The sequence below is a fragment of the Sinocyclocheilus anshuiensis genome, unplaced genomic scaffold, assembly GCF_001515605.1.
Source record: "Sinocyclocheilus anshuiensis isolate Anshui unplaced genomic scaffold, SAMN03320099.WGS_v1.1 scaffold989, whole genome shotgun sequence".
NCBI lineage: Eukaryota > Metazoa > Chordata > Actinopteri > Cypriniformes > Cyprinidae > Sinocyclocheilus > Sinocyclocheilus anshuiensis.
The window spans coordinates 430,248-444,861 of record NW_015554143.1 but is presented as its reverse complement, the minus strand read 5'-3'; the positions used below and the strand labels follow the sequence as shown (position 1 = coordinate 444,861).

Sequence of the window (14,614 nt, the reverse complement as noted above, 5' to 3'; positions counted from 1 at the left end):
TTCGACTTCAAGCGGATCATCACCATCAGATCGATCGGTGTGGACATCAAAGTACCGCGAGAGCTATAGCTAACAGACGACTTTCTTATGCTTTTGAATCACTCTCGCGGTACTTTGATGTCACACACCGATCGCTCTGTGCAGCGCCACTTCAAATCCAACGCGCCTATGGCCAATGGTTCAATGCACCAAATGGTTCACCCAATTCGTTCAAAACGTGCATTAAAAAAATTAACTGCCGCTGTGTGTTGCTCGGAGATGAACAGTTCTGCTTTGTCTTTATATTTTCGTTGGCAAAATTGAGCAAAACAGACAACATTGTGTCTAACATAACACAATATTAACTTCTTACTTACTGAGCTGTTGTATAAGATCAGTATTTGCACTTGTGTGATATTGCACTTAGCCTATTGCTCGTGTGATATTGCTTAACTATATGATGTAAATATGAGACAAAAACTCAGGTGCATTTTTGCCCCATATCTTGAATTTTAGGGACATTCTAACTACGTCCTCTAGGCTTAATCACGCAGTGAGTTGTTGCCCTGCCTTGTATTTGTCATCAATCGACTTTATGAAATGTCAGATGACCCACATAGGTCTGGGGCGGGGCAAGTGCGTTAAATGCGGTAATAATGTTAATACGTTATTTTTCACCGTAATTAATTAATCTAATTAACGAGTTAAATTACCAGCCCTAGTTTTTTTATGTAAAAGTCTTGATAACATTATAAGTGGACCTCAGAGAACAGTACAAAATATTTTAAAAAGGCAGTGCATGACCCCTTTAAACATTTTTGCCCTTCAGGTTAAACAGGCATTTTAAATCAACATATTTTCTTGCACGACTGTCTAAGGAAAGCAGCAGTTCTCAACAATCTTTAGCCTTGAACTCTCAAATGTAGGGCCAAATGTGCATTCTCCAAGCACTTTTCAGCATAAGGATTCAGAAATGATCAGAATCTTTGTCTGTAATATTTCTATGGTCATTCAATAACTGGAAATATCAGGGCATGTTAAAATTGTGATTACCAGGCCTGGAAAAGTCATGAAAAATAATAACATTGAAAAAATCAGTATAGCTGTGTTTCAGAAGTCACTCTGATGCCATATTCTACTTGTTTAGGAGGATTCTGTTGCTTTACGCAAAGATACACCTAAAATTGTTAAAAATAAATAGATAAAAATGGAATCATTTGAACTGGGATGATGTGGAATAAAAGAGTTTGTAATATATATATATATATATATATATACTATTTGTTTGTCGAGTACTAATCATTGGAATGGCAGTCCGGTACTAAAAACGCCAAAAAGTGCGTAGTTCCACAATTAGTTCTGGTACTATGAAAAGGTTCCCGCGGTGCGAAAGGCCCTATTGATTCCATTTGAAATATTCCAACCTGCTGCAACCTGTTCATATGTAAAGCAAACAACTCCTGTAGAGTTCTTGTAGAACTGTTTACTCATGGTCACAATCTAAATGAAAATCTCTGTGAATCGACTGCTGTCGTTGAGAAAGAATGAGTCCGCTGGGCAGTTGAAGCGACTCTGTTCTGTCAGCACCTCAGTGACATGTTTGTGGAGTCTGACCTTGGCGTCTGCTTCTCTATAGCAGCACCAGCCTGACAGCATCTGTTACTGACTGTCTCTAAATCCAGTGCGTTACCTACAGTGTCTGAATCCAGTTTGTTACTGACTGTCTCTGAATCCAGTACGTTACTAACAGTGTCTGAATCCAGTTTGTTACTGACTGTCTCTGAATCCAGTACGTTACTAACAGTGTCTGAATCCAGTTTGTTACTGACTGTCTCTGAATCCAGTACGTTACCTACAGTGTCTGAATCCAGTTTGTTACTGACAGCGTCTGAATCCAGTCCGTTCCCGACAGCGACTGAATCCAGTCCGTTACCGACAGCGTCTGAATCCAGTCCGTTACCGACAGCGCCTGAATCCAGTCCGTTACCGACAGCCTCTGAATCCAGTCCGTTACTGACTGACTCTGATTCCAGTCCATTACCGACAGCGTCTGAATCCAGTCCGTTCCCAACAGCGCCTGAATTCTGTCCGTTACCTACAGCGTCTGAATCCAGTCCGTTACCGACAGCGCCTGAATCCAGTCAGTTACCAACAGCCTCTGAATCCAATCCGTTACTGACTGACTCTGATTTCAGTCCGTTACCGACAGTGTCTGAATCCAGTCCGTTACTGACTGACTCTGATTCTAGTCCATTACCAACAGCGTCTGAATCCAGTCAGTTACCAACAGCCTCTGAATCCAGTCCGTTACCGACAGCCTCTGAATCCAGTCCGTTACCGATAGCGTTTGAATCCAGTCTGATTCTAACTGACTTTGTTTCCAGTCCGTTACCGGCAGTGTCTGAATCCAGTTCGTTACTGACAGCGTCTGAATCCAGTTCGTTACCAACAGCGTCTGAATCCAGTCAGTTACCAACAGCCTCTGAATCCAGTCCGTTACCGACAGCCTCTGAATCCAGTCCGTTACTGACTGACTCTGATTCTAGTCTGTTGCCGACAGCATCTGAATCCAGTCCGTTACTGACTGACTCTGATTCCAGTCCGTTACCGACAGCATCTGAATCCAGTCTGTTACCGATAGCGTTTGAATTCAGTCTGATTCTGACTGACTTTGTTTCCAGTCCGTTACCGACAGCGTCTGAATCCAGTCCGTTACCGACAGCCTCTGAATCCAGTCCGTTACTGACTGACTCTGATTCTAGTCTGTTGCCGACAGCATCTGAATCCAGTCCGTTACTGACTGACTTTGATTCCAGTCCATTACCGACAGCGTTTGAATCCAGTCTGTTACTGACTGCCTCTGAATGTAGTCCGTTACCTACCGCGTTTGAAGCTGCTTTGATGCAATCTGTATTTTGTAAAACGCTATAGAAATACAGGTGACTAGACTTGACACACTCACACGTTTAAGTCCAGCTCACATTTTCCCCACTGTTTCCTGTTATACACCATATTTGCAATGCTGAAGTCATGAAGTATTTTTGTAGAAGAAGAAAAAGCATGAAAAGTGGTTTGAAAATTGCTCTGCTTCCATTCTTATGTTAAATATAAGGCGGACTAAGATTGTGATTTGGTGTTCATTGTATATGCTTTGAGCCAGATTGCCCATTCTTCCCTTTCCCTGTCCTTATTATACAGTTCCATTAATAAAAATGAACAAAAAGGTCCAAAAATGTTATGTAAGCAATTAAATCAGCAGAATTTGTCATTAATAATTATTGTGCTTACATGGCTTAGTAGTTCTGTCAGACAGATTGTACTTTTACACCTAACAGAGCAGAACTCGTCTACATGACAAAAAAAAACACAATGAAGAAAGACGTTTGTTTATCACTTCACCCTCGATGACAATGAATCCCGTGAGTTTCTCTTCCATTATTCCCAGTATTAACCTGGTATGTAATAAAGTTCAGTCACTGGCTGTCGGACTGCACCGTGGCAAAAGGTACTGAGGATGATTGGTGAAAAATGCTGATATGTAATCAATAATGATGGATGAAAGCGCTACACCTCCACTAGTCTGTGGTCAGAGCGCATTACTGTTTGCTACTTCATAGCATCTTTTCATCTCCTTCCTGGTGGTGCGTTTCTCTCATTATTAATCAGTAGAAGGGACGGTGTTAGTCGGGCTCAAAGCTCTGACAGAACTCATAAGGTGTTTAGAGAGATCTAGCTGGATGAACACTGACTTTGGTATATATTCAGTTATATTGTATGTATAGCTGGGAGGATGTGGATAACAGAATGTAATGGGTGTTGCGACTGCATAAATTGAACAGAAATTGAATTTTCTCTGCCACCTCAGATTTGATGCGTCTCACAGTGAATCCTGAAGTCAACTATTATCCTGCCGCGAGCAGATTACAGGCCTCTCAGAAACAGGAACTGTACAAAGAGACGGCGAACAATACTCAAATATTTCTGAGAAAAAAAAAAATAAAACTTGACTTGACTCATCAGTGACCTGCTTTGTGTTTGTCAGTTTTGGGTGAAAATGTGCATCCAGAGTATGAAAAGGCAATGGTGTTTGTTACGAATGCACAGTAAACTTTGTGTTATTCAAATGCTCACAGCAATAATTGCAGCGTATTCGAAAATGCATTCATCCGAGTGAGCATTTCTTTCAGTTCCATTCTCTCCGATGATTCACTCCATCCTAATTGATTTAGTCTAAAGCCATTGTTTGCCGAGCGGAAGGAGAACGTCATTCTTCTTTTGTGATGAGCGCCAGCATCCGTTGCTTTGCTGGAAGTGATGCTGGTGTTAAAGGCGTTTGATCTGTTGACTCACCTTGACTCTGCCTGGTTGTGTCTTCCAGGGGAGAAGCAATGGCCGGTTCGGTCTCAGAGTCATCATGGTAGGAACGCTACTTCTGTGTAGTTGAGTGTGTTTCTTCCCTCGGCCTCGGCCTCTGCCTCTGCCTCTGCCTCTGCCCTGTGTCTGTGTTTGTGGTGGATGTGTAAGTCTGTGTAAGCTCACTCCTCACCGTGTAGCTCTGATTAGATCATTCTTCTCCTGCTTAATCTGCACCCCTGTAGTGTCTTTGTTCCTCTGGATTATCTGTTCCTCCATCGCTTCGGATTCAGAGTGCCTTCGACAGACAGAGGAGCACGCATGCTAGCGCAGGGATAAAGACAGTTTTGAATGATGTTACTTCTTATTAATTAAAGAAGACATCAGAAAAATCTGTGCTTATCTCTGTGGGCAACGTGATGATGCTCCTCGCAAGAAGATGGTCTGCCGGCGTCCTCCAACCTGGTATGTGCAAGCCAAAGGGTCTTTTTAAAATGTGTTTGTACATGTTTGTTGTTGTTGCTGTTTTTAACGGTCTTTATTTACATTTATGAGAAGTAAATGAATAAAAACAAAATTAAACACATCTGAAATGATCTGCAGGTACATTCATTGCTTTGATGTCCTGTTTAGTATGGAGCGAACGTGTCTGGGTCAGTGTCCATGAAATTGCTGAAATGTCTGTGATATTGCTAAACGATCCAGCGCAGAGCTTTTCCATCTTATCCCGAGAGAGAAGCTGTAAAGTCACTCAATCAGTATGTGTTTGTCAGTGCAGCACAGCTTTAAAAGCAAATACACAAGCTTTATTACCCATCACCCTTCTGCTTCAAGAGCCAAAGGTTGCTGTGTCTCAAAATCCACATGTTAATAAGAAAACTCTCTGGTAAAGAAGATACACTGCAAAAAATGTCCTTACTCAGTATTTTTGTCTTGTTTTCCAGTAGAATTCTTAAATCAAGATACATTTAGTCGAGTAGCAAAATGACTTAAGTCTTGTTCTCGGAAAAATACATCAAAATGTATCAAGGGTTTGGCTTAAAACAAACATGTTCAGAAAAAATCAGTTCATCAGTTCATTGGCAAATAACTTTAAAAACTCACATAACACAACTTCTCTAAAAATATATCTTGATTTTAAGAATGTTTCCTGGATAACAATACACAAATACTGAGCAAGAGCAGTGTATGTACTGTGATTAGATGTCATATGGTACAGCATCAGTTATTGCAGGACGGGTCAAACCGTGGGCTTCAGTGGGGAATTGCATTTTCATACATGTAGGACTACTATGACATTTCACATTTAAATGTTAACCGTTTTTGTCAGTGGTTAAATGCCAAACCCCAGTGGCTGGAGTGGCTGGCAACGGAGGAGAAGGGCAAGCGAAATGGATTCAAATTGTCAGCGAGGTCCGGCCCCAGAAGACTATATCATTATTGCCCTGTTTCTAAAGCAGTGTCATAGCTGTGCATTTTGAGCAGGTGCATAAACTCGACCAGCGTCCGGAAGGAAATGTGACGTTCTCATACTCTTCTCCCTCCTACTGGTGTCTCAGTCCCTTCCGGACCCTCATTAGTCAGCATCACCTCTGGAGAGCAGCAGGCTCAAGTGGCTTTTCCAGACTATACGCCGCTCTCGTCAGGTTCTTATCAGGGAAGATTGGGGTTTCTGTCATTCGCAGCCAGATATTTTAACAAAGGAACTCAGACAAGCAGATGTATTTGGCCGTGCTCTAAGATGTGCTTGGCATGCTGGAAGCTTACTGACCTAAGATTCTGGCACGATGTATTCATCAAGGAGGCAGAAGCGTGTTGTTAATTCTTGTCAACACAGGGCCGGACCAGATGAGACAGAAGGGAACGAGCACTACAGGCTACACAGCTGTTCATGTAAATGTTCTCGCATGACCTTGTTTACTCGCTGCTACTTGTTTTTTGCAATACATTTTTGATTTGATTTGAACTTCGTTTCGACAGGAATCAGAGGAAATGTCAATCATGCTCTCATCATAAATGAACTTTCAACTTGTTGTTTTATTCCAGGTATCAGCTATATTGGGATCATTTATTACCACGACTCATGAGATGTATGCTATTACTGTTGTAATTGTTTCAGTTATTAAGCCTGCTTATCCTGAGATTTATTATAAAGCGCACCGCCTTCTTGTAAGCTACTTCTGCACTAATCCTGGACTATCTGATGATACTGTAAAATGAAACGCGCCCACAAAGATCTCATGTAAATGCGATGACAAACAGTTACCCCTTCTGATGATGTCGACGCATTTCATTCTCTGGAGGAAAAGCAAGAGAAATGTCAAACGACTGAATCATTGCTTGGCCATCTGGACATTACTATTCAAACTGCTGTCAGGTTATATTAGATGTGAAACAGGAGTATGTGCAAAGTGACGATTCATCAGCTGTAGGCTCTGGCGTCGCTACTGTTTCACTTTCGAAAGGCCAAATCAACAACATTTGTGGTGTCTGATTCATGCAAAGTAAATTTCAGCGCAATATTAAAAATGATGCACAGCTTATGACTTCTAAAAGCGACCGCACTGCTGTTAATGTCAGCAAGTCTCTCCAAACAGCTCAAGATAACTCTGAAATCATCAGCTTTTAAGCTATTAAAGGCATTATGTGTTCTTTTATGCTATCATAAACCAGGCAAAACAAACATTACAACCTGCTGTCTGGTTCAGAAACAAAATAAAAGATTCCAGTTTAACCTGATTGAGTCTGATATCAGTGAAGAGCTCAGACAGCATTACACAGTCTCTCCTAGAGGTGGTGAAACTCTTCATTAACCTCACGACGCATTGCGAGCAGTCGGCTCGAGCCCCTTCTTGTTGACTAAATGACCTGAGAGCCTTGGGCCGAGCGAGCCCAAATTGGCACGTATGCTGAGAGAGAGTGACTGGAGAGAGCTCAGACCTCCGGCCCACAGCCAGACTTCAACTAACCACCTTCTCAAAAGCAACTAATTGGTCCCCAGATTAAAGCAGGATCACTGAACTGGACGATGCTTCTTATTAATTAGAACTCAAGACTCGCTTTGAGCTCTGGTTTTCATCGGTGCTGCTGTGAATGTAGTGTTTGCCTCCTTAACTTTTACTTTGTCACTTTTAATCAGTGCTTGTAGACAGTGCGAGGAGATCATCAGACTAATACAGTACTTCTCATCTCAGACCGTGCTGAACAATGAAACACATACAGTATAAGAGAATAAAATCATGCTTTTAGCTTACATTGATTCCCTTTTTGACGTATTATTCCAGAAACTGGATTTTTCAGTGAACAAATACACTGCCGTTTATATGCTTTCATTCAGCAAGGCTGCATTAATTTGATCAAAAGTAACAGTAAAGACATTTATAATGTTACAAAAGATTTCTGTTTTTAAATAAAAGCTGTTCTTTTGAACTTTCTATTCATCAAAAGAAATCACAGATTCCATGCAAATGTTTCTTGAAAAGCAAATCAGCATATTACAATGATTTCAAGTCAAGTCACCTTTATTTATACAGTATAGCTCTTAATATAATACAGCAGCTTTACAGTACAGTGATAAACAAGAAAATAATGATTCAGTGATGCAAAAAGAATTCAGTTCTGCTGTAAAGCAGCTCTAAATTTCTGAAGGATCATGTGACACTGAAGACTGGTGTAATGATGCTAAAAAAGCTTTGCATCACAGAAATACATGACATTTTATAATATATTCACATTAAAAAAAAGGTATTTTAAATTGTAATAATATTTGACAATATTTCTGTTTTTACTTACAGTGCACTCTAAAAAATGCTGGATTGTTTCAACCCAATGTTGGGTCAAATATGGACTAACCCAACTGTTGGGTTAAAAAGTTAATTTAAAAATTTAACCAAAATTTAAACCAACAGTTGGGTTAGTCCATATTTGACCCAACATTGGGTTGAAACAACCCAGCATTTTTTAGAGTGTGGTGGCCAAGAATATTAGAACACTAGTATTTTCAACAGCAAAAATGGTTTTAAGTCAGTTATTTCTATCTTTTGCTGTAGTGTGTCAGTAGGAAACTGTGTCTCCAAGACGCTTCAAGAAAAACTTTCCTGCAAAGCTACAGTACTGTGAAAAGTTTTAGGCACTTGTGTAAAAATGCTGTAAAATGAGGATGCTTTCAAAAATAATGTCATAAATAGATTTTCTTTATCAATTAACTTCTATAAACTAAATTAAATCAAGACTTGGTGCGACCACACTTTGCGTTTAAAGCAGCTTTTGTCCTCGGTGCACTTGCACTTGTTTTTCAGGTAGCTTTACAGGAAGGTTTCTTGAAGCGTCTTGGAGACGTGGCCACAGTTCTTCTGGATTTAGTCTGTCACTGTGCAGTGTATTTGGATTTCCTACTGTAAGTTTGGCCTGTGTTAATGACATTACTGTAGTCTGGGTCGGCCTGAAAACATTGAGGAACCCTGTTATAAACAAAAACTATATTACTAAATCTATATTGTGCATATACAGTATACAGTAGGGGTGTAACGGTACACAGAAGTCACAGTTCGGTACATACCTCGGTTTTTGGGGCCACAATTCGATACGAGTTCGGTACAACTGGAATTTTTTGGGGGGGAAATGATTGCAATTCACTCTGTGTGTAATTCCGGAATATAGATCAACCAAAATAAAACTAAAAACAGGTTCAGATTTATAGCCGGTCGACAGGAGCATCTTTCCCACACTGCTGATTCAAAACAAGAAGGCAGCTCTTCGAGCTCTTGTGTGGCATCTGAACTCGGCGTTCTTGTTTTGGGTTGCTGCATAGTATCTTCTTCTGCTCTTTCCTGTTGTGACAGTTAGCGTTGCATTACCTCGCATGCCCACTTCTGGATTGATCGCCTATGACTGACTGTATTTGCCATCTGACTGAATGAAGCGAAGCGTGATGTCCGTACTGTGACAGTTCGGGACGAATACATGTACCGTTACAGGCCTAGTATACAGACTACAAGTTATTGAGTAAAAACACCTCCATCTCATCGAATAACAGCAACGATTGACACCGTTCTATCGAAACAGCGGTCTTCAATCATCTGAGCTCCATGACAGATGTAAATGGATGTTAAACTAGTCACTCTAATGCATTTTTAAACAGGCACAACAGCAGATATCCAGACGAGCAGGACGCTGTGCTCCCTCTAGTATTCATCCATTTATCACAGGCGCTTCATGAGCCCATCTTTGCCAGCTCAGAATAGCTGCCATTCATCACCGCGGTCCATCGGAGCCCATCACAGAGCCATCGGCCGCCAGCCACGCTAAACACACACACACGCATATGCAGACTTCATGACAGATGACAGAGCAACTTCAGTCCTGTAATAGAGCTCCTGAGAAAATAGAAATATCAGCTTGTGAAGCAGCCTCAACACTTCTCAATGACGTGCTGATGATGAACTCTGAACTAATGCACATCGTCATATGCAGCGCGTCCATTATTGCTGCAACCGCTAATTTAGTAAATGACACGGTTTTGCTTTTCTGCAGCTGTTGGTGAGTGATGGAGAATTGCATCGCTCCATGTTCGGATGTGTGAGATTAGGGCCATCATTCAATAACTGTGCCTGCATGAGCGATTAACAAAAGTGGTCATTCTGCCAAGTGCCAATTTGAAAATTTATAGTTCCCTGTCAAAGAATAATGCATAATTAGTGTTTTCAAGTATCATGTCAGTGATTTTGAGCAAATATTGTGTAAATTAGTTTAATTTTACATTTTACAATAATAACAATAAACATTTACTTTTATTAACTTAAATATTTTGAAAAAGCTGGTTGACCACCAATGTTGACTGTACGTGTGTTGTTTGTTGCTGTTGCTATTTTTGTCATATGCTTTATGTGCACTATATAGCCAAATATATAGTATGTGGATGTCTTCTAATGAACAGGTTTAGCTGTTTTAGGTACACACATAATTAACATGACATCAATAACATCAAACATTTAGCCATGCTGTCTGCTTAAGCAGATGTTTTTAGTTCTGAAAAATGTAATCATTTTTGATTTGGCAATGATCAAAAAGGTGATGATAAAGGACCGTGCTAAAGACTCATGGAAAGGTTTAGTGAGTCTGGTGTGGAAAGGATTGAGTATCCTGCACCAAACATCACAGCAATCAAGAGCAGCAAAGGAGGATCCACTCCCTATTTAAAGCCCGGGGTGTTGGAATGAAATCGAAAACAAGCACATATTGGTGGTGCACATACTTTTGGCCATGTAGTGCATGTTGCAATGCTTATCTTTGCTATTAATGTGCTTCCCTTTTTGCTTACGGCCATTTCTCCCATTGAAGTGATCACACTCTGGATTAGAATCGATCATGCTTGCCTTTATTTTGCAACCAAATCAGACCTGTCATTGCTTTCTCTGCAGGAGCCCATCAACATAATTACAACCATCTTGGTCTCAGTAGCCCAACTCGAACACCAAAAAATGGTAAGGACCTTGTTCCTCATCTAACAGCACCATTTCACCGGGATAATCTTACTGTCGAGTGCTTTACATTGATTGTTTGTGTTCGCATGCCTTCAAGATCAGCTGGTCCTTTGAACAGTTGGTTTTACATGGATGGTGTTGTCCATCTTCATCATCATCATCACTACCATTAAACAAACCGAGGACCTTGATTTGAGTTCATGTTCTGGAGAGGATGCAATTTACAGCCAGCCATGCAGTGAATTACTGTGCTTTCCTGAACCTCTCTGACATGTCAAATCTTATAAGTCTGACACCTGGAGCCTCACGTTATATTTCTGTGACCTGAAATGAGACCTTTATAGCTCTGCATGCCCAATTCGTCAAAGCACTATCCCATCTGTGTTCAGAGGACACCATCCGTTCAAACTCATGCCTCAAAACTCTCATCATCTGTCCCCAGAATGTTTTATTGAAGGCTCTATGAGAGCAGGGCTCGGGCTGCTGTTGCTGTAATGTGCAGCTGGAAAGCCTCTCACTAGTGAGCAGAAACGGCTCAGATTGTTAGCACTGATTAAATCCCTGCTGTTGGTGCAGCATTCGAGTCTGGCTTGGGTTGGTGGAGGATAGGAGTCTAAAGATGGATCGCTTTCCCACCCAACACGCTTCAAAGGCTCCCCAAAGGATCAGTGTTTTTGCCTGTTATTGGGTTCACACAGAGCAGCTAATTCACTGCATGAAAAGAGATACTCTTCCCATCTTGCTGTGATTTATAATGACTTGCAGAGCCTGTGCTTATACAATAGTTGTCTCTGAAGCATCGGTCAGCTCAGACTGCCATCTTTTTAGCATCTAAAGCCCTATTCGGACACAGGACGTTTGGAATATTAATGGCCAATTCGCATGGAATAAGAAATCTCAGTAAAACTACTTTTAAACAGGAAATGACAGAATATTTACATACTTATTTACAGCTGGTCTACTCACATGGGATTAGCATTACCTGAGGTAATTTTTCCAGACCTTTTTACAGAAGGTAAAAGTCACCGTACTCTTTACTGACATTATCCGTAATCTTTACTGAGATGGCACATTCGTACAGGACTAAAATCACCGAGAAGCTCTGGTAATAATTACGTTGCCTCACCTCTCCATGTAAAACCAACCCCGTCTGAATATGGCTTCAGCAGAGATCAATCTCTTAAGAGCCTGTATATTATTTACACAATTTGTCTAGCAACATATGCTATTAAAATAGTATTTAACAAAATAACACACACCCACACATTACACATAGTTCAATAACACGCTATCATTCAAAGTTAGCAAAAATATGCATTAAATGGATAAAAAATGCTAGTAAAGCAAAATATTTGGTTACACTTTATTTCGATAGTTCACTTTAGACATTCTACTAACTATAAGTAACTTTGTAACTACATGTCAACTAATTCTCATTAATTTGCAACTACATGTCTACTAACTCTCAGAGTAGACTGTTAGGGTAGGTTTAGGGTTAGTAGAATAAGTTGACAAAGAAAGTGTTAGAAGATATTAAGCAGACAGTCTACTAATACTCTACTAACTGCTAGTTGACATGTAGTTGCAAAGTTACTTACTGTTAATAGAATGTCTAAAGTGGACTATCGAAATAAAGTGTTACCAAATATTTATATTTCAAATAAATGCTGTCCTTTTGAACTTTCTTTTCACCTGTGAATCCTGAAAAATAAAACGTATCACAGTTTCCACAAAAATATTGGGCAGCACAACTTTTAGGTGACTTTGCATTGGTAAAGGACAACCTGAAGAAATAATGAATTCATAACAGGGAAAAAAACAAACATTAAATCAAGATGGTTTGCTGGCCTTAGCAGATAAACAGCAGCATGGCCAAGCCACTGTTATATCCATTATATAATAAATAAAAAAAAAGAACAGAAATAATCATTTTTGTTGGTTTCCAGTGGTAATTGTCAAAAAGCCCACTCTGGATCCTAGAGTGTTTCTGGCAGACAGAATGATGTCTATATGCAGAACATGAAGTGGCCTCACCTGCGAGCGCAGTACTGAACACATGCTCCACACGTCTCTAACATCCACATCACGTGTTCTCATAGTTTGTCTGGTTACTCCACACTGTTGCTGTGAAACTTGTCACGTTGTGTGGACCCTGTTCTCTACAGCGGGTGCAAATAGTCACTCTGACAAAAAGCCCAAATCAAAATGCCATTTCACAATGCTTCATCATTAGAAGAGCACGAGAACACAAAGCAGCCCGTCCCCAACTCTATTTCATCTGTTCTCGCCACATAGTGCTTTTATTGAACTGCGTTCTTTTTCCCTTGAATTGCCCAGCTCACAGATCTCTAAGGCATGGTAAGTTATCTTGAACCTCATTGATTCTCTATCTTTCCTCCTCCTCCTCCTCCCTCCAATGAAGATTAATGTTTTCCACTTCACAAACCCCATGGCATGAACTGAGCGAGTGCAAAATGCTGTTGTGTAAAGATTGCTCGTCCTTCGTATCCCCCCACTCCACCCGCAGACCGAGCTCCCACCGGCTCCCTGGAGTGTTGTCGCGTCCCGCCCCATTCTGCTGCGCTAGACTCTGCCCTATTTTTAACCAGGGCTTGATCCTCAGCCTGCCCAGACTCAGACTGGCATGACGGGCACGCAGGGGCCACCACACACACGTCACATCACATCAGTCACCAAACCGCTCCTCTGCTATCAATGCGACGGCCGATCGAATGCCATTGGTCACCATGGCACTGCGACTCTGGTCTTTTTCTGGCCACTAAATCCCCTTCATCCCTCCTCACAGTAATGTCTTTCAATATGTCAGATGTGTGCAGAAAACCTGACAACAGAGCTTCTGATTGACAGTGGAGATGTTTGCATTTGTGATTTTGACTTTGCCCAGATAAAGATTGGATGGTTTGTTTTGTCTTGCCCACAGAGAGCACCCGGATGAACAGTATCCTCACCTCGCAGACCGAGCCGTACGATCTGTCCTTCTCACGCTCCTTCCAGAGCCTGTCCCACCTCCCCCCATCCTACGAATCTGCCGTGAAAGCGGACCTCAACAAATACTCCTCGCTCAAGAGACTAAGTATGTCCTCAGCTCTGCTAAGCATGAGCTCTCTTTAGGGGTCTCTAGTGATTTCTGACAGTTTAGCCTTAACAAATATTGCTCTATTTGTTTTATTTTCAGCTAAACTTTAAAATAAAGTTCAGTTCGTTAACATTAGTCACACAGAAAAATAAAGTCCCAGTTGTGAGATCTAGAGTTGCCATTACAAAACATGCTGGTGTGAGATACTTGTCACAAATTAAATTCAATTCAATTCAAGTTTATTTGTATAGCGCTTTTCACGATACAAATCGTTGCAAAGCAACTTTACAGCAAATTAAGTTTCTACAATATTTAGTAGTAGCTTATCAGTGGTGATTGTCAGTTAATGTACATATGGCAGAAATGTACGGAAAAATCAATTAAAGACGTAATAAAACAGACGATGAACACTATTAACAGCAATTATTATATGATGCAATCAAACTTATAGCAAAATGTGGTAGTTCTGTATGTTGTTTCAGGGTTGGCATCATCTGAGGTCCTCTGAGGGGTTGGCATCATCTACAAATACTTTTCTATTAATTTTATCATGTATATTTGATTATATTATAAAGTAATAATCAGTGGTGGAAAGAGTACTGAAAAAATATACTCAAGTAAAAGTACCATTACCTTCCAAAAAATGTAGTGTGAGTAGAGTAAAAGTACTTGTCCAAAAAACTACTTGAGTAAGAGTAAAAGA

At 40.7% G+C, this 14,614-nt stretch overlaps 1 protein-coding gene across 4 annotated transcripts in view; it reads left to right on the top strand.

Moving 5' to 3' along the window:
• The window catches only part of LOC107670553 (protein shisa-6 homolog), a 59,826-nt gene that overhangs the window by 38,102 nt on the left and 7,110 nt on the right, over nucleotides 1-14,614 (top strand). Inside the window, exons 5-8 of one of the 4 annotated variants that reach the window (XM_016463193.1) lie at nucleotides 4,358-4,396; nucleotides 10,752-10,814; nucleotides 13,152-13,172; nucleotides 13,756-13,908. In XM_016463193.1, the coding sequence (XP_016318679.1) occupies nucleotides 4,358-4,396; nucleotides 10,752-10,814; nucleotides 13,152-13,172; nucleotides 13,756-13,908 (276 nt within the window). The remainder of the gene's footprint in view (nucleotides 1-4,357; nucleotides 4,397-10,751; nucleotides 10,815-13,151; nucleotides 13,173-13,755; nucleotides 13,909-14,614) is intronic. The other 3 variants (XM_016463195.1, XM_016463194.1, XM_016463196.1) reach the window with 3 other exon arrangements.